This window comes from Vipera berus (genome assembly GCF_964194415.1).
Source record: "Vipera berus genome assembly, chromosome: 3".
Lineage (NCBI taxonomy): Eukaryota > Metazoa > Chordata > Lepidosauria > Squamata > Viperidae > Vipera > Vipera berus.
The window spans coordinates 201373312-201397842 of NC_138204.1; the positions used below are offsets into that span (position 1 = coordinate 201373312).

General features: G+C 43.2%; 1 protein-coding gene across 3 annotated transcripts in view; it reads right to left on the reverse strand.

The window, feature by feature from the left end:
* SAMD12 (sterile alpha motif domain containing 12) overlaps window positions 1-24531 on the reverse strand; it is a 280132-nt gene that overhangs the window by 11030 nt on the left and 244571 nt on the right. For 2 of the 3 annotated variants that reach the window (XM_081325303.1, XM_081325302.1), the window contains exon 5: window positions 19637-19719. The exons of the other annotated variant lie outside the window; for it this stretch is intronic. In XM_081325303.1, the coding sequence (XP_081181429.1) occupies window positions 19637-19719 (83 nt within the window). The remainder of the gene's footprint in view (window positions 1-19636; window positions 19720-24531) is intronic. 3 annotated transcript variants of the gene reach the window in all.

The following is a 24531-nucleotide window of genomic DNA, read 5'->3' on the forward strand; positions in this document are numbered from 1 at the left end:
TAATTTCTCAATTTTTTGTTTTTCATTGGGGTGGAATGGACATGACAAGATCAGTCACCAGACACTGACTTCTTACTGTATATGTTGATTCAGCAGGACTGCCCTGTTTTCCCAGGAATTTGAGATAAATATGAAACTTTTTGTTTTGTAATGAGAATTACAACACTCAGAAACTTTGAGTACCCTCAGGGATGGGAAAGAGAAGCATAATTTTTTCTCCTTTAATTGCCAGATTCTTTACAGGAATTGCTTTCATTTTGCAAGAAGTTCACAGATTTCTGATAGTGCCATGCCCATGTTTTCAAAATCACATCCTAAATAATAAGAGGTTCAAATTCTCAATAAATTGGTTCCCCTACTTTTTGCAGATTCTTGATTCTGCCAGAACCTCAGATAACAAGATCATAGATCATAAAGGGGGAAGGAAAAGAGAGAGAGAGAGGGAGAGGGAGAAAGAGAGATTAATGCAGAGTTTCCCAACCTCAGCAACTTTCAGAAGTGTGGACTTCAGTTCCCAGAATTCCCCAGCCAGCACTGGGAAATTGCACTAGCTGGCAGTTGTAGTCCATGCATCTGCAAGTTGCTAAGGTTGGGAAACATTGGATTATGGTGTTCTCTTTTGCCTTAGCAAAAAAACAACAACAACTGTTCAGCCTCAATAATCCTGATGCAAAGGTACCCTTAAAGTCTACATTTGAAAACAGTTGCCTATTTTGCATGTGGTAGTGGCAGAATACTGAACAAAGGAGGAATTTCCTGAGAGTGAGAACAATTAATCAATGAAACCTGTTTGTTGCCCAGAGTTGTGGCTACTCCATTGCTGGAGATTTTCAAGAAAAGATTGGGCAGCCATTTGTCTGAGATGCTTTAGGCAGTGGGTTGAGCCAGAAGACCTCTGAGGTCACTCCTAGCCCTGTGATTCTATCAACCATTGTCCATAAGCCACTGTCATCCCCCTATCTAGCACACTTTTCTTGTATGCAAGTGCCAGGCAATCTAACCTCATAGCCTTAAATTCTGAGTTCAGGCTTTTTGGGCTGGTATGAAAGTCCTGGCAGATGTTCTCAGCAAGTTGCCTTTTCTAAAGATGAGCAAAGTTTATTGCAGCTACTACGGTATATGATCCACAACTGATTTGCCTGAAAAAAAACACCAAAATGGAAATTTACTAATGCAAATGAAATACTCTACGCACTATCCTCAAGTAACAGAATAATAGAATAACAGAGTTGGAAGGGACCTTGGAGGTCTTCTAGTCCAACCTGCTGCTCAACCAGGAAACCCTATACCATTTCAGACAAACAGTTGTCTAATCTAAAAGATTTCCTAAAAGAACACAAATGACCAGCTGTCTGCAAAGAATATAAATCCTTCTATTCCCCACCATCTAGTCAGAGCTGAAGAAGGTTCTTGGATGAGAAGCAAAATGTCTTCAAAGAGAGAAACAAGAAAATCCAGTTGCCTCCTGAAAAAGCACCTTTGGGTTGTCCAATCTCTTCTTAAAAACCTCCGGTGTTGGAGCATCCACAACTTCTGGAGTCAAGTCATTCCACTGATTAATTGTTCTCACTGTCAGGAAATTTCTCCTTAGTTCTAGGTTGCTTCTCTCCTTGATTAGTTCCCATCCATTGCTTCTTGTCCTGCCTTCAGCTGCTTTGGAAAATAGGTTGACCTCCCTCTTCCTTGTGGCAGCTCTTTAGATAGTAAAACAGAGCAACACACAACTCACAATCCTAATTACCCTTACAAAAACACTTTTTGATTATTTTAACAAGATAAGGCTAAGAGAGATGGAAGAGAAGGGACAGGAAACAAAGACAGAATAGCTTGACCTTTTTGCAGAGACCACTGTCTGCTTTTTCAGTCCCCTACTTAGAGATTGCTACTGTAAGACTTACATTTTTGTATTCATAACCAGGATACAAATTAAAATTTAATTTTAACATACTCTGATGGCAGAATGGTATGGAATGAAGAAAAGGAGATTTATAGCTTAATAGGACAGTAGTATTAGAATGCATCCTGGTGCCATCTTTAAGCTGCCACCCAAAATTAATTACTTAGATACAATGTTCACTGTGCATAAAAGTATTGTAATATTTATTCAGCTTATGGTGATGCATGTAACTGATGCTGTGGTATCACCTCTACCAAAGCTTGTGCCAGCATGATATGCTTCTTAGAACATGGGCAGTAAAATTCTATTCATCAATCAGAACAGAGTTGAAAATAACCTAGGAGGTCTTCTAGTCCAACCCCCTTCTCAAGCAGGAGACCCTACCATTTCAGATAGGTGGCTGTCCAATCTTTTCTTAAAAACCTCCACTGATGAAGCACCTGCAACTTCTGGAGGCAAGCTATTCCACTAGTTAATTGTCCTCACTGTTAGGAAGTTTTGCCTTAATTCCAGGTTGCTTCTCTCCCTGATTAGTTTCCATCCATTGTTTCTTGTCTTGCCTTCTGATGCTTTGGAAAATAAGTTGAACTCCTCTTCATTGTGGCAGCCCCTCAAATACTGGAATACTGCTACTATGTCATCCCTAATCCTTCTTTTCTCTGGACTGGCCATACCCAATTCCTGCAACTGTTCTTCATATGTTTTTGTCTCCAGGCCCTTAATCATCTTAGTTGCTCATCTTTGCACTTTTTCCAGAGACTCAACATCTTGTTTGTAATGTGGTGTGTCTAACCAGAATTGTATCCCACAATGTGATCAGAGCTTACACTCTAGTAAATGAGCCCATTACAGTGCCAAACTAAAGTGCTAAAAGATTCTTTTTGGAAGAGATGGGAGACCATTTTCAAATGGCAGATATTCTATCATGCAAATCAGATGTAATATGTGGATTTTCCTGTTAGTGCTCAAATTCCATAGCCTGAAGTGGCTAGCATTACTTCTTTGGCTCAAACTGAAGAATGTAGAAATGAATTGGCAGAATGATAGAGGAGAACAAAGAGCCCCAGAGAAGAGGAAGTCTTGTCACTTGTCGCACAATTCCTTTTACCCATGTCTATTGTAGGAAACAGCAGATGTTCAAAGAAATAGCAGTTCAGTGCAAATGGCAGCCAAATGTTTCTCTCAAAAGATCAGCATCAGCTTTTGAAATTGATTCACTGCCAACCGCTGCTATCTTAGGAAGGTCCTTGTTCTTCTCAACTCAGCACCTTCTTGAGAACATTGTGAACTTTATGGCTTGCTTGGTTTTAAGCCATATTACATATTTAAGATGTAACATCCAACCAACCATTGCTTTTTGCAAAACACGGCCAGTGACTTAGTACATGGTGTGAGCCCAACTAATTATGCTTTATCCAACAAACTACAGTTCAGCAAACCGCAGCTTAGCACAGAGGGTGTGCCGGCACACAGTGCTATTGTACTGACGATTGTATCTTAATGACTAGCTTGCATGAAATGCTATCCTGTGAAAAACAGGCTGCCAGACATGTGATGCATCTGAAAATGGGGAGTGTCTACAATTCGAGAAGAGATGTTGGTAGTCAAGAATCGCCTCCAGTTAGCAAGCTCTTCCAGGAAAGGTGTGGTTGAGAAGGACTATGTGTAGGATGTTCCCACTCAATTTACTTATTTGTTAGATTCATATCTTACCTTTCCCCAGGGATCTTCAAGCTGCCTACATAATACTTTCTCCTCCTATTTTCCTTGTTGATAATAGTCCTCAGTAGGGTGGGTGGAGAGAACGGGTGGTAACCAAGGTAGAAAATAAAACATAACTTCTTTCACTCTGATAAAACTTGTCTTTCAGACATATCATGACATGGTAATAATGCCAATAAATGATTATATATATATATTAAATATGCATTCAATTAAATGATTAAGTATTTGAGTCCATTTACATAACAAGAAGTAGAAATGGAAAATTCCTGATAGAAATGACTATGTGCAAATCAAAGGTCTAAATTGATTGAAATGTATTGATTGTGGGTGGACTTGAACCTGATCTTCCTGTTCCCAGACTAACAGGTTAATCAATACTTGCACTAGTTCCTTATCTACTCTTTATTACTTAGATGGATGGATTCTTCATTAGATGGTAGGAAGCAAGGTAACTGCAGATCGGAAAGCATAATGTTCAAATAAACTCTGCATGTCAAAAAAGCACCACAATCATTTCTAACTTTTTGAAAGTCAACCTTACAGCAGAGACTCAATTCAGCTCTTCATCCTAGCAAGAATGTCTAGGAACAAAAACTCTTGAGACTACACAGGGCACAATCATACTGAATGCAAAGTTGGCATGTAAAATTAATATGAATGACAACATACAGGAATTATTGAGTCTGTCATCTGTACTTCGATAACTGTCTGGTTTGGTATAGCAACTAAACAGGACAGGTTCATATTCCAACAGAATAAACAATTGCAACCAGCCTGCCTTCTATAGAAGACCTGTATATTGTGTGGGTCAGAAGGAGGACTGAGAAGATATTTGCAGACTCCTCACATCCTGGACATAAAGTGTTACAATTCCTTCCCTTAGGACACCACTACAGGGCGTTGCATGCAACTAGACACAGGAACAGTTTTTTCCCCCATGCCATCACTCTGCTAAACACTTGATTCTCACAGTATTGTTTTATGTCTAAGTATATTTATCATATCGCATGGCTGTATTATTACTATTACTATTACTATTATTATTATTATTATTATTATTATTATTATTATTATTATTATTATTATTATTATTATTATCCTCATCTTTTATACTACCCCATCTTATTGGTATCATTATTATGATTATTATTACCCTCTTGCTTCACACATACATTGAGAGCTTCTGCAATGGAGACAAACTTCTTGTGTGTCCAATTACACTTGGCCAAATAAAGTATTTTCAAATTTGGGATCTAAAATTGAGAATAGAGCTGGAAGGGACCTTGGAGGTCTTCTAGTCCAACCCCCTCCTCAAGCAGGAATCCCTATATCATTTCAGACAAGCAGATGTCCCGTCTTTTCTTAAAGACCTCCAGTGGTGAAGCACCTACAACTTCTGAAGGCAAGCTGATCCACTGATTAATTTTTCTCATTGTTAGGAAGTTTTTCCTTAATTCCAGGTTACTTCTCTCCTTGATTAGTTTCCATCCGTTGATTCTTGTCCTGCCCTCTGGTGCTTTGGAAAATAAGTTGACCCCCTCTTCTTTGTGGTAGCCCTTCAGATTCAAGGTGCTGGTGATGACCTATAAAGCCCTAAATGGCATGGGCCCAGATTATCTGAGGGAGCACCTGCTGCCAGTGTCAATTTCCCATCGTCCTGTGCGCTCCCACAGGGAGGGCCTCCTCAGGGTACTGCCGGTCAAGGATTGCCGACGGGCGATCCCCAGGGGGAGGGCATTCTCTGTGGGCGCGCCTGCCCTATGGAATCAACTGCCAACGGAACTCCGGACTGCCCCCGACCTTCGTTCATTTCGCCGGGACCTAAAAACCTGGCTCTTTGAGCTATCTGGTCTGGACTGAGGGGTTTTAATGTTTTTTAAATTGTGATTTTAATTTTTGGGGGCTAGACTTAATTTAATTTTATTTTAATTTTATATTGTATTGTTTTTAAATTTTGCCTTGTAAACCGCCCTGAGTCCTTCGGGAGTAGGGCGGTATATAAACCGAATTAATAATAAATAATAATAAATAAATAAATACTGGAATACTGCTATCAATAGAACATTCTATTCTATTCAAAGTTATTTAATATTATTCAATTTATGAAGATGAAACTTAAATCTCAGATCTTATTGCTTTTAGATGATGATGAACAAATCAGGAACATAGGAAAGAATTTTGCCTGGGTTCTTTATATTTTTGGAAATAGCTGGGTCTTCTGTATGAGAAGTTTAATTCCCCAGAAGCCTTCTGGGGGAAAAAAAAACCTGCTGACTTTGCCATCACACGGTTAAAGGCCTTTGTGCTCAGCAAACACATTGCAGCAAACAATACTTTCTGGCACAGAGAATGGGTTGGGCAATCTTTAAGGAAGAGCATTAATTTATTGTACATGTTAAGGCTTTCACTCTGTTTTAACTTTTATGTGCATGACAAAGAACAAAGAGCAATGGTTTAAATGCTTGTGAACTGCTAGCTGTGCCATTTATTCTCAGTCAATTTCACACCCCTTCCATAACACCAGCGGGATACTTATTTTGAAATCATCGGCTTCCTTTAAGCTGCTCTGGGATTTTTACATTAAAAACAAAGCAAACTTCTAAATTATGGAAGTGCAAATCCTCCTTATATTTATAATATGCGGTTATTATTTGGGGGGGGCATATGAAAATGGCAAAGGGTGATGAGAGAAATGGTGGCAGATCTCATCACTGGCAGGTAATAGGTGAAGTGAATTGAATTATCTTCACTCCAACAACGAGCTGACTTCACAACAGTGAAATACTCAATCCACATAACTTCCATTCTCAGATATTTATTGTTTTGCCAAGCTCAAGTACTTGAAAAGAATGCCCTTGGTTTAATCAACATGTTGAACTATAGGGATTAATTTTGCTGCGTATGTTATGTAAACCAGGATCAAAATTGTCCATTTAGGGCTTTTATACTGTGCAACTTGTGGCTTATTCTTTCTTGCACCAACAGCCATTTGTAGTATGCAATTCATTAACCATACTGTAGTTGGTCCACTGACTATGTTTTAAGAATTAACATACTAGGTCGTAATGCAGTTTGGTATGTGATGCCATTCATTAAGGCTTAGCAATGATGTGAACAATGGCCACTGGTGACACATGCTGGGATCTGTAGTTCAATAGTACTTGGAATGCTATATAGATCAAACCAACTCCCCAAAAATGCTAGAGAATTCCTGGAAGGTGGACACTCAGACAAATCAGCCATCAACAGGCACATAGAGATAAACAACATCTACTCAAAATCCATTCAAAGGAGACAATAAAAAAAGCCAAAAAGGAAACAAAAAGACTAAAACAGCTCCTTACCAGTAATCAACACCCAGATGAATAGAGATTAACACTAAGATTAATATTAGACTAACAATCAAACAGTAAGCAATACCCTAATCAAGGAACTGCCAAACAAGCTAACAGAAAACAACAGCTCAATCAAGGAACCGCCAAGGCCACTCTTACCAACACTGATGGGGAAGCCATTAGTGCAGGGGTCTTCAAACTTGGCCCTTTTATGACTTGTGGACTTCAGCTCCCAGAATTTCTCAGCCAGGCACCCTTGCCAGAATTCTGCTTGCCAGAAAGGTAGACTTATCATTCTTAACATCTCGTTGCTTGTTATTTGATTCCCGAAAAGTCTACAGGGGTGGGGAACAATGGACCTTTTATGACTTGTGGACTTCAACTCCCAGAATTCTAATGAGCTTTATTTCTCCAAAGATTATGAAAGGGTTCTAACTAACTTGGAGACTTCAACTCCCAGAATTCCTGAAGTCCACAAATCATAAAAGGGCCAAGTTTGAAGACCCCTGCATTAGTGTATAAAATGAGAGCCAACTCCAACTCCCTGCTAGCACTGATGATCTTATTGCTAAATTTGATTGCTAAACCAGCCAGTTGCTAAATGAGGACTAGGTAGAAAACTACAGTTTCCTCTGCCTTGATTCTGCCCCTAATGTGTATTCCTCTGTAGAAGCCAGATGCACACCCTTAAATTGTTTCATCGTCTTACATTTTGTCAACAGAGATTCAATGGAAGTTTTCTGGCTAAGAATGGAATGGACAAATATTAATGTTTACCTGGAGCTCAGATTTAACAGATGTGTATATATCTTAGCTCCAGAAATTCAATTTATACAGCGAGGAAGTATGCTTAAATATAGTTAGGGCTTGAACAGAATGCTATGGTTGATAGCAATGGAAGAGAGACGATGGCAGTGATCCATCTGAGGTATTATTTCCTCTAAAATGTTAGGACATCTTTTAAAAAAAAAACAATCCTGAATTCTTCTGCATGTAAAAACAATTCTCTTTAAACAAGCCCTATTGTGGCTTAATTTTATTCACTGTTAGTTTTGGCACTCTGGATTTTTGTCTTTGTTTTTAGCTCGTAAATGGGCATTTAATGACTGCTTCTTGTTTTTATGTTTTTCGTCTTTTGAAAGCCACTCTAAGCCACTCTCTGTGAATAATGCATACCCTTTGCAAAAAAAGGAAAAAAAAGTCCGTAACAGGCTGTTCTAGATCTGTCCATGTACTGTAAAAGATATTCAAAAAGACCCTGCTTTAACTTTAAATACTTAAAGAGTTGATTGCAGAAGCAGTTTAGACTGTTTCTAATTTGTAAAAATCCCATTTAATTTCTTCTTGGAATGGCTATTTTTATTTTCAGCTTTTTGTTGTTTATTTCATTATCTAGAACAGTTATTTCTCAACCTTGGCAACATGAAGATGGGTGGACTTCAATTCCCAGAATTCCCCAGCCAGCATGTTGGCTGGGGAATTTTGGGAGTTGAAGTCCACCCATTTTCAAGTTGCTGAGACTGTATTCGCGCGAGTCCAATTTTCCCCACCCTGCATCCTCAGAAATGTAGCAGTGTCAGATACATCACTCAAAATAATATCAGTAGATACCACTAAGCTTTTATTTTCCAAGAAGGAAAGAAATTGCAGTTTGATATGGCTCATTAAGTAGAGCCTCTTTCATTGCTACTAATGGCTACAAACGCTCTTTTTCAATTGCTGAACTCAGAATAAGCAAACAAAGCAGGGCTAATGCATCACAAAAGAGAGTTTTGTTCGGCTGTTTTGACAGCTGTAGTTTGAATCATAGTACAAGAGCCGCAAATGGTATCCCATTATCTACACTGTTGCAACAGCAATTAAATGGGATCAGAGCCAGACTTAAATTGATATTCTCTCTTCACCCAGAAGCAGGTAAGTGAAAGTTATTGTGGTGTGGAAAGGATGAGCTTATCAAAATTGGATCCTAATCCAGCTTGATCCACTGCTAAAAGGCTACCTTGGTGCCACTGAATTCAGTTCCTCCTATTACACTGAAACCACTGTCCAAGGTAATGTGCTAAATATCTTGGCGATCCAAGTGTAATGCAGAAAGCTATCTACCTGGGCTGCCAAAATGCAGAGGATTGCCAGATTGAAGCCCTTAAAGTTTTCTGTGTCTCTGCTGCCATCTGGTGATTATCTGGAGTTTTGCAGCCCAGATAAACTGCCGTAATAACAACAGTGATGACTCAGTTGCTTTTCCTGTTTTTCTCTGGCTTCTGAGCCCTCCTGAAGCCATAATAAACCCAGCATTCATGCCAGACTAATTAGGTTAAACTCCTCTTTCCTATAACTGATGTGTTTCTTCCTGGATAAACTATTAACACTGGATAAAGAAAGATGCAGTACCAATAAAGGAGAATATTTGTAGCTCAGGGTTTAAATAAGAGGTCCCTGGTAGTGTCTCTGCTTGCTTATTTTCTTGCAGACATTTCATTATCCAAACCAGGTAACATCATTGGTGTTGGTCCAGCACTGGTGTCCAGCACTGATGATTAACATGGTTTGGATAATGAAACTTCTGCAAGGAAACAAGCAAGCTCAGAGAACACCAAGAACTCCTCAAAGATGCAATAATAATTTCCCAATGCTTGATGAATAGATATTGTTAAGGGCTTGGAATTTTTTAGGACTGGGCCATGGTAGTTAAACAGCTAGTTGGTGGTTTAAATTTAACAGGAAAATGACAAATAGATCCTCTGGGTTTTGGAAGAAGATATGGTAGACTTGAGTTGACTACTAAAATACATTGTAAATGTCTGGCATTTGTCTGGAACCATTAACCTGAAGCCTTTTTATAATGGTTGTGTAATACAGGCTTCGTCTCAATCCTGCCAAGACTGAGTGGCTGTGCATACCGGCATCTCGGGTTGACCAAGTTATTCCATCGTTAACAATGGGGGGTGAGGTGTTACCCCCCGTTGATAGGGCTCGCAACTTGGGTGTCCTCCTGGATTCACGGCTCAGTTTTGATGATCATATAGGAGCTGTGACCAGGGGGGCTTTTGCCCAGGTTCGCCTGGTGCGCCAGTTGCGACCCTATCTGGACCGAGATGCCCTATGCACAGTCACTCATGCGCTCGTGACCTCCCGTTTAGACTACTGCAACGCTCTCTACATGGGGCTGCCCTTGAGGACCACTCGGAGACTTCAACTGGTGCAAAATGCAGCCGCGCAAGTTGTGATGGGAGTTTCCCGTTACTCCCATGTAACACCTCTGCTCCGCGAGCTGCATTGGCTTCCAGTTGCCCTCCGGGTGAGATTCAAGGTGCTGGTGATGACCTATAAAGCCCTATATGGCTTGGGTCCAGGATATTTGAGGGAACACCTGCTGCCGGCATCAAGCTCCCTTCGTCCTGTGCGCTCCCACAGGGAGGGTCTTCTCAGGGTGCCGCCGGTCAAAGAATGCCGGCAGATGACACCCAGGGGGAGGGCCTTCTCTGTGGGGGCGCCTGCCCTATGGAACCAGCTGCCTGCGGAGCTTAGGACTGCCCCCGACCTTCGATCATTCCGCCGAGACCTGAAGACCTGGCTCTTCGAGCTTTCCGGCTCAGGCTGAGTTTTAATTGGGGTTTTAACTGGGGTTTTACATGTTGCAGGGACTTAGTTTAATCTTTTTTAAATTGGTCTTAATTTTGGTATTAATGTTTTAAAAATTATACCCTGTTAACCGCCCTGAGTCCTTCGGGAAAGGGCGGTATATAAATTCAATAAAATTAAATTAAATTAAAACTAAAATTAATAACAGAATTGCAGAAATTGCAGAGATGACATCTGTGTACACAGGGTTTCACCGCTTGGTGCAACCTTGTTGTTCCATTTCTGAAGGACTTTGGGAGAGATACTTGGTACATCATCTGAAAAAATCAAACTAGCAAGATTGTGAAAAACGTATCTAATTTGGAGTGCTTGGTTGCGATGCCCAAAAGGACACTGATGGAACTTAAGTCTTGGTGGAGCCTTGGTGGAGCAGTGGGCTAATGCCTCCTTAAGTAACACCAGCTGCCTGCAATTAGTGCAGGTTCGAGTCCCACCAGGCTCAAGGTTGACTCAGCCTTCCATCCTTCCGAGGTAGGTAAAATGAGGACCCAGATTGTTGGGGACAATAAGCTGACTTTGTAAAAATGCCGCTTGGGGGGGGGGCGAAAGCCCTAATAAGCAGGCATATACATAGAATGAAGGCTACTGCTAAGCACATTGGTTTGTGCTTAAATTGTAAGCCGCCCTGAGTCTTCGGAGAAGGGCGGGATATAAATGGGATTAAAATAAAATAAAATAGAATAAGTCAGACTCCACATCCTGATCTCAACAGAAGCTACCAGAGACTCAACAAGAGAAATACTAGGGTGAAGTCATTTTAAGCTGCCGATTGCCCTCTGCATAGTCCCCTCTTGAACCCACTTCAATATCCAACTCTTCTTTGTCCCATCTGTCCTGCATCTTGCTTTGCTCTTCTTAGGCTTGATACTAGAAGCAGTGGGTGGGTAACCTAACTGGCATTTCTGCTTTGAGAAATTCTAGGTCACAATTCATGAATTAACTCCCACATGGCAGGAGTTGATTCCAGAAGCAAGTGTGTAGATTCAGAAACAGCATGGACATTCTTAAGATTATCACTCCTATGCTTTCCTCCTTCTCGGTTTACAGTCATAAGATTGGCTAGCCTACGAATTTCACTTTGCTCGGATTTGAAAGTTTCATAGCTAGATTTGTGATCTCCTATTCTAGTCATTTTCTCCCCCTGTCCTTCTTTCCACCAAACTTCTTTTGCTCTTTCTAATAGGCTAATATGCCTGTAGGCAGTACCTTGTTATATCAACTGGTGTAGTATGTAGGTCTTTTAGGAGCATTAAAAGATGTGTTGGCTTTTCATCCTAATGTAAGCTGGGTGCTGTGCCAGGCAGCCTAGAGGACGCCTAAAGCTTTGTAGTCCACACAGAGAGAAAGAAATGGAATGGAATGGAATGTCTTAGAGGTGGCCTTGGTTAAACCAAAGTACTCCATATTACAACATTGTGGATATTTTCAAAAGCATAGTTAATTCTTATCTTGAAGGTAGATAGTCCTAAAGCAGGTCAGTTATTTTAATCTGAATTAAAAATGTAAGATAAATCATGGTCAGCTGGGAAACCCATTTTTTTTGAGGGGGGAGGGGTTATTAATAGCTAAATTCCTTCAAGAGAATCAGTTATGGGCCACACACTAATGACTTGAGTCGAAGTCGATTTTGGTGAGTCCAAAGCAAAATGCGCCAACTCATTTCCCATCTCTTTCCCTCTGTTCTTTCTCCATTCCCACTGGCTTGTTAGGAAAGGGACAGTGATCTAAACTGACTGCTCATAAAGAGATTTTGAAATTTAGACTGAGGAGTTAATGTATAGCTCTAATCCCTAAACTGGAAGAGTCCCAGTGATACAGAAGTCTTTCCTTTTCTAAGGAATGCCTCTATTTTACTTAGTGTCCCTGCCAAGACTACGGATCACACCTTGCCTTCAAGCGGCACCGAGTCTTGCTTTGACTCCCTTCGTTGAATCATCACCAGAAATGTTAAACTGAAAAAAAAAGCTCAAAGTATAATAGGGGAAGTGGCGAGAAGAAAGAAAAGGAAATAACAGGCAGTTGGGGAGGGGAATCAAATCAATTCCTTCTTTGAATGGGGAGACATTTCTAGATTACTGAAGAACACACAAAGGGTGTTGGCTCATATCGTAGCGTATACTGACACTGAATTGAACATCTCGTACTTAAAAAGTTGGCCCTCTTGGATGGAAAAATACAGCTGACTTGCCCGCACCTGTGGACGCACCCAACTGCACCTCTTTTTGAAATGACTTTTTTTTTGGAAAAGGAAGGAATGCTTACTGTTTTGAAATGCTGGAATTGCGTAAAGCTATCCTAGGCCAGCATTAATCCAGGTTTTTCCTCCTCCTCCATGTTAAGAGCCTTCCTAAGAGTTTTGTACCTGTAGATTACAGGTAGTCCTTGATTTACGACAGGTCATTTAGTGCCTGAGTTGCAATGGCACTGAAAAAAAGTGACTTATGACCATTTTTCACATGATCATTTTACAGCCTTTGTAGCATCCTCATGATCATGCGATCAAAATTCAGATGCTGGGCAACTGGTTCATACTTATGATCGTTGCTGGGTCAAGCAAAATCAGTGGGAAAGCCGGAATCACTTAATGACCATGTTATTAACTTATCAATTGCAATGATTCACTTAACAACTGTGGCAAGAAAGTTTGTAAAATTTAATTTAATTTAATTTAATAATTTGATTTCTATACCGCCCTTCTCCCGAAGGACTCAGGGCGGTGAACAGGGCAATACACAATAAAAATCAGATACAAAAATTAAAAAACCATTAAAAACCAATTAAACATCATGCCCATAAAATCAATACATATTAAGTTAAAAACTAATTTTAAAAACCCAACCCCATCCCGTCAGACCAGGCCAGCTTGTTCGAAAAAGAATGTTTTAAGATCGCGCCGGAAGGAGCGAAGGTCGGGGGCCGTCCGGAGCTCAACCGGTAAGCTGTTCCAAAGGTCTGGCGCGCCCACAGAGAACGCTCTCCCCCTGGGGGTCACCAATCGGCATTCTTTGATCGGCGGCACCCTGAGGAGGCCCTCTCTGTGGGAGCGCACTGGACGGAGGGACGTTGACGCCGGTCGCAGGTGTTGCCATAGGTAATCCGGACCCATGCCATGAAGGGCTTTGTACGTCATAACTAACACCTTGAACCTCACCCGGAGAGCAACCGGTAGCCAATGCAGCTCGCGGAGCAGAGGTGTAACATGGGAGTATCGGGAAACTCCCAAGACGACTCGCGCGGCTGCATTCTGCACCAGCTGGAGTCTCCGGGTGGACCTCAAGGGCAGCCCCATGTAGAGAGCATTACAGTAGTCTAGACGAGAGGTCACGAGCGCATGAGTGACTGTGCGCAAGGCATCCCGGTCTAGATAGGGCCGCAACTGGCGCACCAGGCGAACCTGGGCAAAGGCCCCCCTAGTCACAGCTCCAATATGCTCTTCCAAGGAGAGCTGTGAATCTAGAAGGACCCCCAAGTTGCGGGCCCTATCTACGGGGGGTAATAGCTCACCCCCCATGGCCAATGATGGGATAATCGGAATTTCCCGGGATGCCGGCACGAACAGCCACTCAGTCTTGTCAGGGTTGAGTCGAAGCCTGTTCCTCCCCATCCAGACCCGGACCGCCTCCAGGCAACGGGACATCACGTCGAGGGCATCGCTGGGGTGGTTTGGGGTAGAAATAAAAAGTTGGGTATCATCAGCATATTGGTGATACCCAACTCCAAAAGCACGAATGATCTCACCCAGCGGCTTCATATAGATGTTGAACAGGAGAGGCGAGAGAACCGATCCCTGAGGAACTCCACAAATGAGAGGTCTCAGGGTCGATCTCTGCCCCCCTGCTAACACCGACTGCGAACGTCCCAGGAGGTAAGAGGAGAACCACTGGAGAACCGTGCCTCCCACTCCTAACCCCCTGAGACGTCGCAGCAGGATACCATGGTCGATGGTATCAAAAGCCGCTGAGAGGTCTAAAAGGACTAGGACAGAGGAACAACCCCTGTCCCGAGCCCGCCAGAGATCATTCACCAGCGCGACCAATGCCGTCTCCGTGCTGTACCCGGGCCTGAAACCCGATTGGTACGGGTCTAGGTAGTCAGCTTCCTCCAAGAACAAAGGGAGCTGATGCGCCACCACGCTCTCAACAACCTTCGCCAAAAAGCGAAGGTTGGAGACCGGACGATAGTTGTTTAAAATTGCTGGGTCCAAGGCAGGCTTCTTGAGGAGGGGTCTCACCACCGCCTCCTTCAAGGCGGCGGGAAAACTACCCTGACTCAAAGAAGCAGTAATCACTGCCTGGAGCCAGCCTCGTGTCCCATCCCGGGCTGCATAAGTCAGCCAGGAGGGGCACGGGTCCAACAAACACGTGGTGGAGCTCAGCTTCCCCATGATCTTGTCCACTACTTCAGGGGTCACAGGATCGAACTCTTCCCAGATTAAATCGACAAGACCGCCCGTATCCTCTTCGTCAGACTCTGCCCAGTCGGAGTCCAAACTGGTCCGGATCCGAGCGATTTTGTCCGACAGAAATCGACTAAACTCCTCGGCTCGACCCTGCAAGGGTTCCTCCCTCACCTCCTGATTAAGGAGAGAGCGAGTCACCCTAAACAGGGCGGCCGGGCGATTCTCTGCGGACGCAATGAGGGTGGCAAAGTGGTTAGACCTAGCCACCCTCAATGCTGCGAGATAAGTTCTCGTAAACGACCTTAGTCGTAACCGGTCGGATTCGGATCGGCTGGACCTCCAACAGCTCTCTAGGCCCCGTCTCCGACGCTTCATCTCGCGGAGCTCCATGGAGAACCATGGGGCCCGTTGGGATCTGCGTCGGGTTAAGGGCCGCATGGGTACAACTTGGTCGAGTGCCTCTGTGGCTGCCCTTTCCCAGGCTTCCACCAGGGCATCGACCGAGCTGTGAGCAAAGGAGGCAGGTGGGGGCCCAAGCGCCGTTTGGAACCGCTCAGGGTCCATAAGGCGCCTAGGGCGGAACCATCTTGTTGGCTCAGCAACCCCATGACAGGGAGTGGCAAAACGGAAGACCATCCGCAGGAGATGATGATCGGTCCATGACAGGGGTAAATTAATTGGGGAACCCCCCCCAAGATCATCTAACCACCGTCCAGATAGAAAAACCAGATCGAGCGTGTGACCCCCTCCATGAGTTGGGCCCAGAATAACCTGCTTCAGGTCCATGGCCGTCATGGAAGCCATGAACTCCCGACCTAACTCAGATGATCCCCCCAGGGATGGTAGGTTGAAGTCACCCAAAACTATAAGTTTGGGGAGCTCAACCACCAACCCTGAGAGGATATCGAGAAGCTCAGGCAGGGCTGCTGCCACGTGTCTAGGTGAAATATACACCAACAGCAAGCCCAACTGAGCTCTGGGACCACATCTCAGGAGGAGGGACTCACACCCGGCTATCTGGACTATGGTGGCCTCCCGCGGACATAAGGTCTCCCTCACAACAACTGCCACTCCACCGCCCCTACCTTGAGCCCTAGGCTGGTGCAGCACCCGGAAACCTGATGGGCTAAGATCAACCAGGGGGACCCCGCCCTCTGGGCCCAACCAGGTCTCCGTAATGCAAGCCAGGTCCGCATGCTCCTCCTCAATCAGATCGCGAATGAGAGGTGCTTTATTCATTGCAGACCTGGCATTGAAATACATGAGCCTGAGCTCAGGTGGCTGCTCATCCTCGCTCCCGGTACCACATGCTGAAATCAGAGGGTCGGAGCGCATCACCGCTTGAAGATAGCGGGGACGCACCCCCGGGTATTGATGTGGCCCTCTGTTCCTACACCTGCGGCCATTCCCAACCGCCGTGGGAATAGATAATCTCACACCCTGCCCCGGGGCCCCGTAAACCCCCAGCCCGGCCCCTACCACGGCGCGATCAGTCCCTGACCTGGTCTGAGAAACGGTTGGTGGAACCCCCCTAGTTTCCAACCGAGCCGATAAGCCCACCCCCCTCCCTAACCCCTCAAAACATTTAGCTAAAAAACACACCAGGGGCCTCTTATTAAATTTGGAAGAGAGGCTCCTGTCCCTGCCCAGCCATCTCTCGGGGTCCTAATAATTGGGTCTGTCATCAAGAGGCACGATGGAAAAGCAGGCGGGTCGCACCCAGGAGAGGGGGGCACCCCTGAGCGCCAATAAGGCTGTGCTGGAGTAAGATAAAACCATTAGTCCGGGGGAGTCCAGTCAGGCAGTCCATCAGTCAAAAGTTGGAAAGCTGAAAGTCAAAAGTGTCCAATTCACCAGCTCCCTGCCACTGAGCTGGGTACCAGTCAGATGACTCCAGGATAGAACAGGCACCTCCCTCTCACGAAGGGCCCAGATCTACGATGGGATGGACAATTGCCAACTCAAAAGGGCATACCTCCCTAGATCTCTCACCTCTAGGGAGGCAGCAGATGGTAATTGGTTGGTATCGATGATAACATATACGAGCCGCCCTCTCACAGAGGCTCGTCCAAGACCTTCTTGCTTCAGTGGGGACCATAGAGAGAGAAAAAGAAGAGCAGCAGTTATCAGGATTAACCTGAGGGTAACCATAGTTAAGTTGGAGAGCAGAGTTCATCTCAAGGCGGGAAACGCAAAGCGGGGAGAGCAGGAGATGCAGGATAGCAGATCGATGGACCCCGATGCAGGGGGCTGAAAGCCGGAGGCAAAAAGCCCGTCGCCCAGCCAGCCACACACAGCACCAGAAGTCAGGCAGTCCCACGCCAGCCGCAGGCCTCCCCGGTCGAGAGCAAACAAGAGTGACTTCAAACAGACCTCCACAGACCGCGCAGGGGCCACGAGCCAGCAAAACGCTCCCCATTCCGCTCGCAGTCGATCACTCCACCGTTCTATTCTGAGGCCGAGTCAACCTCCATTACTAAGCAAACAGGAAAATTGGAGGCCACTCTAGGCCGCGGCTCTATCGGCCCCGAGGATCCACCATTCGGAGCCCTCCAAGCCGCGGCTCCTCCCAGCTCCACCAGGGCCTCCGAGATGAAGACACCGAAGCTTAGTTGGAAAATGGAGGGCTGCAACTCCAACTGCATGCCGACTCTCCTTCTCTCTCGGTTCAATCAACTCTCCGAGCCACGACAAAGAGGAAAAACATCTCCGCGGGCTCGGAGGAACCCCAAAAGACCGGTAAGGACGCCAAAACTGGAAACGCTCCACGGAGCTCAGCCCAGCACCTCCGCCATCGTGGGCATGCGCAGTAAGTGGGGCAATGGGGCAAAACTCACTTAACAAATGTCTCACTTAGCCACAGATATTTTGGGCTCAATTGGGATCATAAGTAGAGGACTACCTGTATATGCCCCATGATCCCAAGACATTTTTGCTTCTTGAGATGAAACAGCAAAGGAATCGCACCATGACTGTCCAATATTAAGTATACAGATTGATCCGGTTATTCTATCGCAGGGAAGAAAACCCCCGTACGTAGTAAAAATGTAGTTATCAATTAAAGAGCTGGGAATTTGCTGCCTCTTTAGGATGTCTGAAAGGATGCCTGGGATGAGCAATAGAACAATGTTTGGAAGGGATCCTGGACCAAAATGGATGCCTGGGTAATGCTAAAGGCAGAATTCTCAACTGAATTGTCCCAGTCTAGTCCTTCTGCATAACACCAGGTATGTCACTGGAAGGTAAAATCACAAAACTTCCTCTCACTTATTTTGGCCATGTCATGCAGGGGAATTCACTGGAGAAAGCAATTATGTTTGGAATAGTTAATGGAAAAAGGAAACCAGGCCACCAAAGAATACAGTGGCCGGACACCATCAAAGCCGACACCATCTAGAGCAGAGTAAAACTCAATGAAGCAGTGCAAGATTGGAAGATGTGGAGAGACCCAGCCCATAGAAGTGCCAAGAGTTGGATGTGGCTGAAGGGTAACATAGTCATCATGTTGGTCCTTATTAAGTGGTCCTTATTTCTATTTCTATTCCACCATTTGCTTCGCCATTCATTTTTGCCATACATTCTTTTAGCTGGACCCAGAATGATTCTTTAAAAAGAAGTCTCTAGTAGGGCGAAATAAGTGATTGACTCCATCTGCGGAGGGAATATCCTTTCTTCTGCCTCCAATCACACACATGAATGTTCCTTCAACTGTGATGAATTGTATCTCCTACCTGCACAGCAGATAGAATGGCTAAGTGACAAAAAAAACCTCTCCTTTACCGAGAATACATTTGTCAATCATGGCTCATCAAAATTGTGTGATGTGTTCCATGAAGAGCAGTGTTAGAAAACTTTTTGACTGGGCTTGCTTAGAAATAAGGATTTGCTTTTCTGTGGCTTTAAAAAAAATATGGATACAAACTATGATTGAATGGCCTTCAACTAGAATCCATTCACAGAACATTTTCATTTTGTCAGTTTCAAAAAAGCAGTGCTGGAATTTATATAATGCTTGCAGGAAGTTCACAAACTCTTCATCAGCATAAAGTTCATAAAGTCTTCTTTATCAGTGAGAACCACCAATAAGATAATTAACTAGTTAGAGCAGAGGTGTGAAAACTTTAGAGGCTTTTGAACTTTCATCATTACCATATACTGGGTGTTCATGGAGTGTAGAAATATCTGGAAGACTATAGATTGCCTACAATTGTGTTAAAAGTCATGGGATCTCAAGTAACTTATTAAGGGAGCAGGTTGCTTTCTTAGAAAAAATCTGGTTCATTTCCTTTCAGTTCTTTCCACAGAGGAATCAGTGAGTGACCCACAAACAACAAGTCACATGATCAACTGACCACAACACTACACAGGACCTATATAAGCAAAGAAGAATGGGGTGAATGAGACACTTCACCCCAAACTCCACTGAAGATGTTTCCTAGTTTGGTAATAAAACATCTGGGAGCTAAACAGCAAGCACAGAGAACAGACTCCTGCCAAAACCTACAACTATGAATATTCTCAACAATATTCTCAATAATTTCTAATTGGTGAGCAATTCTACCTGCCTCAGCTATGAAGAGGTTATCCAATGATCACTGAGGGAAGATAGAGAGTGAGCAAAGGCACACAATTACTCACCTTCTGAAGGGGCTGCAAGTTTGGTCTCTGTACAAGGTGCTGCTCTGCATATGTCAGCTTCCAATCAGAGGATTTAGAAAATTCTGAAGGGTACATAGAAAAATTGGATAGAGATAAGAATGGGGACTTACCTGTAACTGAGGTATCACTGGTGATCTGTATATTCACAGTGATGAAAATTTGTACCTTCACTCTACGAGTAGTCCTCAACTTAAAACCATTAGTTTAGTGATTTTTCAAAGTTACAATGGCACTGAGAAAAGTGACTTATGATCATTTTTCACACTTAAACTATTGCGGCATCCCCATGGACATGTCCATATGTGATCATAATTTGGATGCTGGACAACTGGTTCGTATTGATGACAGTTGCAGCATCAACTTTTGTGACCTCCTGACAAGCAAAGTCAATGAGGAAGCCAGATTCACTTAACAGCCATGTCACTAACTTAAGAACTGTAGTGATTCACTTAACAACTGGGGCAAGAAAGGTCATTAAATGGGGCAAAGCTCATTTAACAAATGTATCACTTAGCAACATACATGTTGGGTTCAGTTGTGGTCCTAAGTCAAGAACTACCTGTACTTTAGTAGCAACCTTCTAAAAACTGAAAAATTTGGTGGGACTCAGCAAGTGCACACCTGTTCTCCTTAGTGGAGAATGACCCAGGAAAACATCAAAATGTAAATTCACAGATGACCAGTCAAAAACCTCAGTTATTGCAGATGATAAATTCTTTTTTTATTGTGGTCTATTATGATTTACACGGATAGGGAATAGAAAATCGAATGTCCAGAGGCAGATCAGTGTCTGTTTTCCTAAAATGTATCATTCTCTGCCTAAACACCTCTCCAAAAGTCTAATGGAGGTTCATTGTTTTACCCAATTCACAGAGATTTGGCAAAGACATGTATTTCAGAAAAATGGCAGATATGTGCTGGAAGAAATGCTTAGCTAACAAATTAAGTGTAGATGGCACTATTTAGAAAAAAAAATATTGGGATGATATACCAACTTTCCTGGGGAAGACTCCAGTTGGCAAGAAGTATTTTGATAAAAGATGGAAAGGACAATATTCTCGCTTGTAAAATAATAAAAAGTTTAGATCTAGCTATATGGCAATCTTTCTTTTCTTTTCTGTTATATATGGGATATCTATTCTTAAAGAACATAACTCACTTTGGGCTGGACTAGATGACCTCCAAGGTCCCTTCCAACTTTATTATTATTATTATTATTACTATTCCCATGTGCTTTAGCAATTCAAAACACTTACTTGTAGTATAATATATCTGTGGCACAGGTTGCCAACAGATCAAACTATTTATTTATTAAATCAATAAGGTAAAGATAAATTCAATCAGAGACAGGCTCGGTACTTGAGGATGCAAATTAAGTATGCCTTTTAGAAAGTTTTTAACCATTGACTGCAAAAGAAAAAATAAATAAATCCAAGCTAATTTCAGATAGGAAATCAGTATGCTGATATGGCTGACAAGCAAACACGTAAAGGAAGATCTTAAATTTTAGTTTGTGTGTGTGTGCGTGTGTGTGTGTGTTTGTTTAGAAAAAATATAATATGAAGCAGAAAACATACAATTTAAATTTTCTTTGATGGAAGAAAGTGGTAAAATAGCCCCTGCTAACTGGAGAGATGGAGCAAAATATGATAACCTTGCCCAAGATGGTATGAGAGCAATGTCTTTCCTTCTGTTGAATAGGAGAGGAATAGGCTGAAATGCATAATATTATTCAGTCCATGGGAATGTAAGAACAATCCACAGAAAATCATTTTCCAGTAAATTGTGCAATGTGATATAGGTAAAGGTAAAGGTTCCCCCGCACATGCGTGCTAGTCGTTTCCGACTCTAGGGGCCGGTGCTCATCTCCATTTGAAAGCCGAAGAGCCAGCGCTTGTCCGAGGACGTCTCCGTGGTCATGTGGCCAGCATGACTAGATGCCAAAGGTTCACAGAATGCTGTTACCTTCCCACCGTAGTGGTCCCTATTTTTCTACTTGCATTTTTATGTGCTTTCGAACTGCTAGGTTGGCAAAAGCTGGGACGAGTAACAGGCGCTCACTCTGTTACGCGGCACTCGGGATTCAACCCGCCAAACTGCCGACCATCTGATCGACAAGCTCAGCATCCTAACCCACTGAGCCACCGCATCCCTTAATGAGAGAATAGGCCTTGTTAAAGCACCCAATGACCTGTCTTTATATGTAGAAAGACCAGTCCCTTACCAATATCAGTTTGGACATCAGAGCATTGAAATAGGAAGAAGTTGAAGAGTTTTCCAGAAACAGTTAAAGGAAATTATGGCCATACGTATCTAGGGAGATTCTCAATTATCCAGGTCATGGCTGTCCCACGACCGATCTTCAGAGTGCTAATGACCAGATGACTGCTAAGGAAGATAAATCCTTCCATTGTTCACCATTCAGCCAGAATTTTTGTCAGTTATGTTAGCAACTAGACAGAACTGGGATGTAGAGAATGTAAACAAGCAGTTGTCATTTAGAATTGATTGTGGGAAATTTAAGGCAAGTTTACCATTCCACCATGGAAAATGTGGGGGAAAGTTACTGTAAAGCACGGCATCAGTCTTAACTGTCAATGGTTATAACCTGTTGGGATAGTGATGAGTACATTCACTTTTTTAACCATTCCATGCTGAGTTACTGGGAAGCTTTAGCCAAGTTCAGGATTGCCCAAAGTATCTTAATGGTAGTTCAGAGACCTGATTCAATTAATGTGAAGCTTGAGAAGTCATCATATCATCTTGCCCTATCTCAGTTAAAAGGAAGTGATGCCTCTTCACTTCATTTTGACCTTGGTTAAAATACCTGCAGGATGCTTGGACAGCAATTTTATGCTTGCTGTGCTCACTAAGGAGCAGTCAACTGGTTTATGGTTGTTCTTTTATTGGCAACTCTTGCAGTGCTGATGCTGGAGAAAAGGCTCAAATGGGAAGAGAAATGAAGGAACACAGGTTCCTGTAATTTTCTCAAGCAGCCTGCTGTTCCATACCACACTATGGTCTTGATAGTCTTACCTTAAGGCAAAGAAAGGATTAAACATCAAAAGTGTGCAGGCCTGGGTTGAGTATTTTCATACCTTGTTCAGCGATGCTCCTAATGTCTCAATTTTCACATAATGTCACCCTGAAGTCAAGAGACTGATTCCCTGTTCCTCCTTCTAAGATGGTTAAACTTATTTTGCAATTGAAAAACCAAAGGCAAAGCAATTGAGGGTGATTTGATCGGTTCAAGGCAAATGTGACTGCTCTTTCCTTGAGAGCTGATGTAGATCCATCATAGTAGATAAAAATGAAATAGGAGGAATCTGGCAAGTATTCACTCTATCAGCTTGCTGTGCATGAGAGGCAAAAGTAGTGGATACTGGATGAGGCAGGACAATATCTCAGTGGAAGAACAAGCTGAGAGCAATATCTAAGGGAGGAATAGTTGACACTAGATCAGTGTCTTATTTTTCAAGATATAACAGAAAAATGCACTAATCCCCTTCAGGATATTATCTTTCTTGCCTTCATTGACCTAAAGGGAACTTCTGATTTGATCTTTACAGATAGGGTATGAGAGAAATTGGATGCTTCTTTTATCAATGACAAATCTGATACTGCATGGAAAGAATACACTGTGCAAATCTACTGTGTCATTTTGGAAATCAAAATTCTGCATTCAAAAAGGAGTGAAGCAAGGATAGGTTTTGGCTCCATTGCATTTTTAACTTGTATATTAATTCTTTGCTGGAAGTGTTGATAAAACCCGAGAATCATCTCCAAGGTTGGCCAACAGATCAGTTTTGATATCCTGATCAGCAATCCTCTCTACCGTGCAGATATGCCCATTTGAAGATAGGGATGTCCAACCATGGCAACTTAAAAGACTTGTGGATTTCAACTCCCAGAATTCTCCATTTTACTAATATAAATATCAAATTATATCTGTATACATCATTCAAAATATTCATTACCAATAATATATTTCATTCAGCAAAAAAAAGTGGGGGAGAGAAGGTAAGACGGATATGGCCAGTCCTTCCATAAAAGAGAGTGAGGGTTTAAAGCAGGAATTCTGGGAGCTGAAGTCCACAGGGTTAAAGTTTCCAAAGTTGGAGACCCCTACTTTAAACCCTCACTTTCTTTTGTGGAAAGACTGGTTGTAGTAACTCTTTCCACAAGACCTGTCATTCCTCCTAACCTAGGGAATCAATGAAATAAGGACCAAATTATGCTATAATTTGTTTACTCTGCTTCTCTGTATCTGTAGAACCCATATATAGCTCTGATCATGTGAAATGGTACAGAATACCAGCATATAAATTCAGATTTTTTTTATTATTATTATTATTATTATTTATTTAATTTATATACCGCCCTTCTCTCAGAGACTCAGGGCGGTTAACAGGGCAATACGTAAAAGACAGATACAAAAGTTAAAATTATTAAAACATGATTAAACAATGCCCATAGTACAAATTTAAAATTAAAGTCATAATAACAAACCCACCCCATCCCATCAGGCCAGGCCCGCGTCCTTAAAGAGATGGGTTTTAAGGTCGCGCCGGAAGGAGCGGAGGTCGGGCGCCATCCGGAGCTCTACCGGAAGATGGTTCCATAAGTCCGGTGCACCCACAGAGAACGCTCTCCCCCTGGGGGCCACCAGTCGGCATTCTTTGACCGGCGGCACCCTGAGGAGGCCCTCTCTGTGGGAGCGTACTGGGCGGAGGGAAGTTGACGCCGGCTGCAGGTGCTCCCCAAGGTATTCTGGACCCATGCCATGGAGGGCTTTGTAGGTCATTACCAACACCTTGAACCTCACCCGGAAGACAACTGGCAACCAATGCAGCTCGCGGAGCAAAGGTGTAACA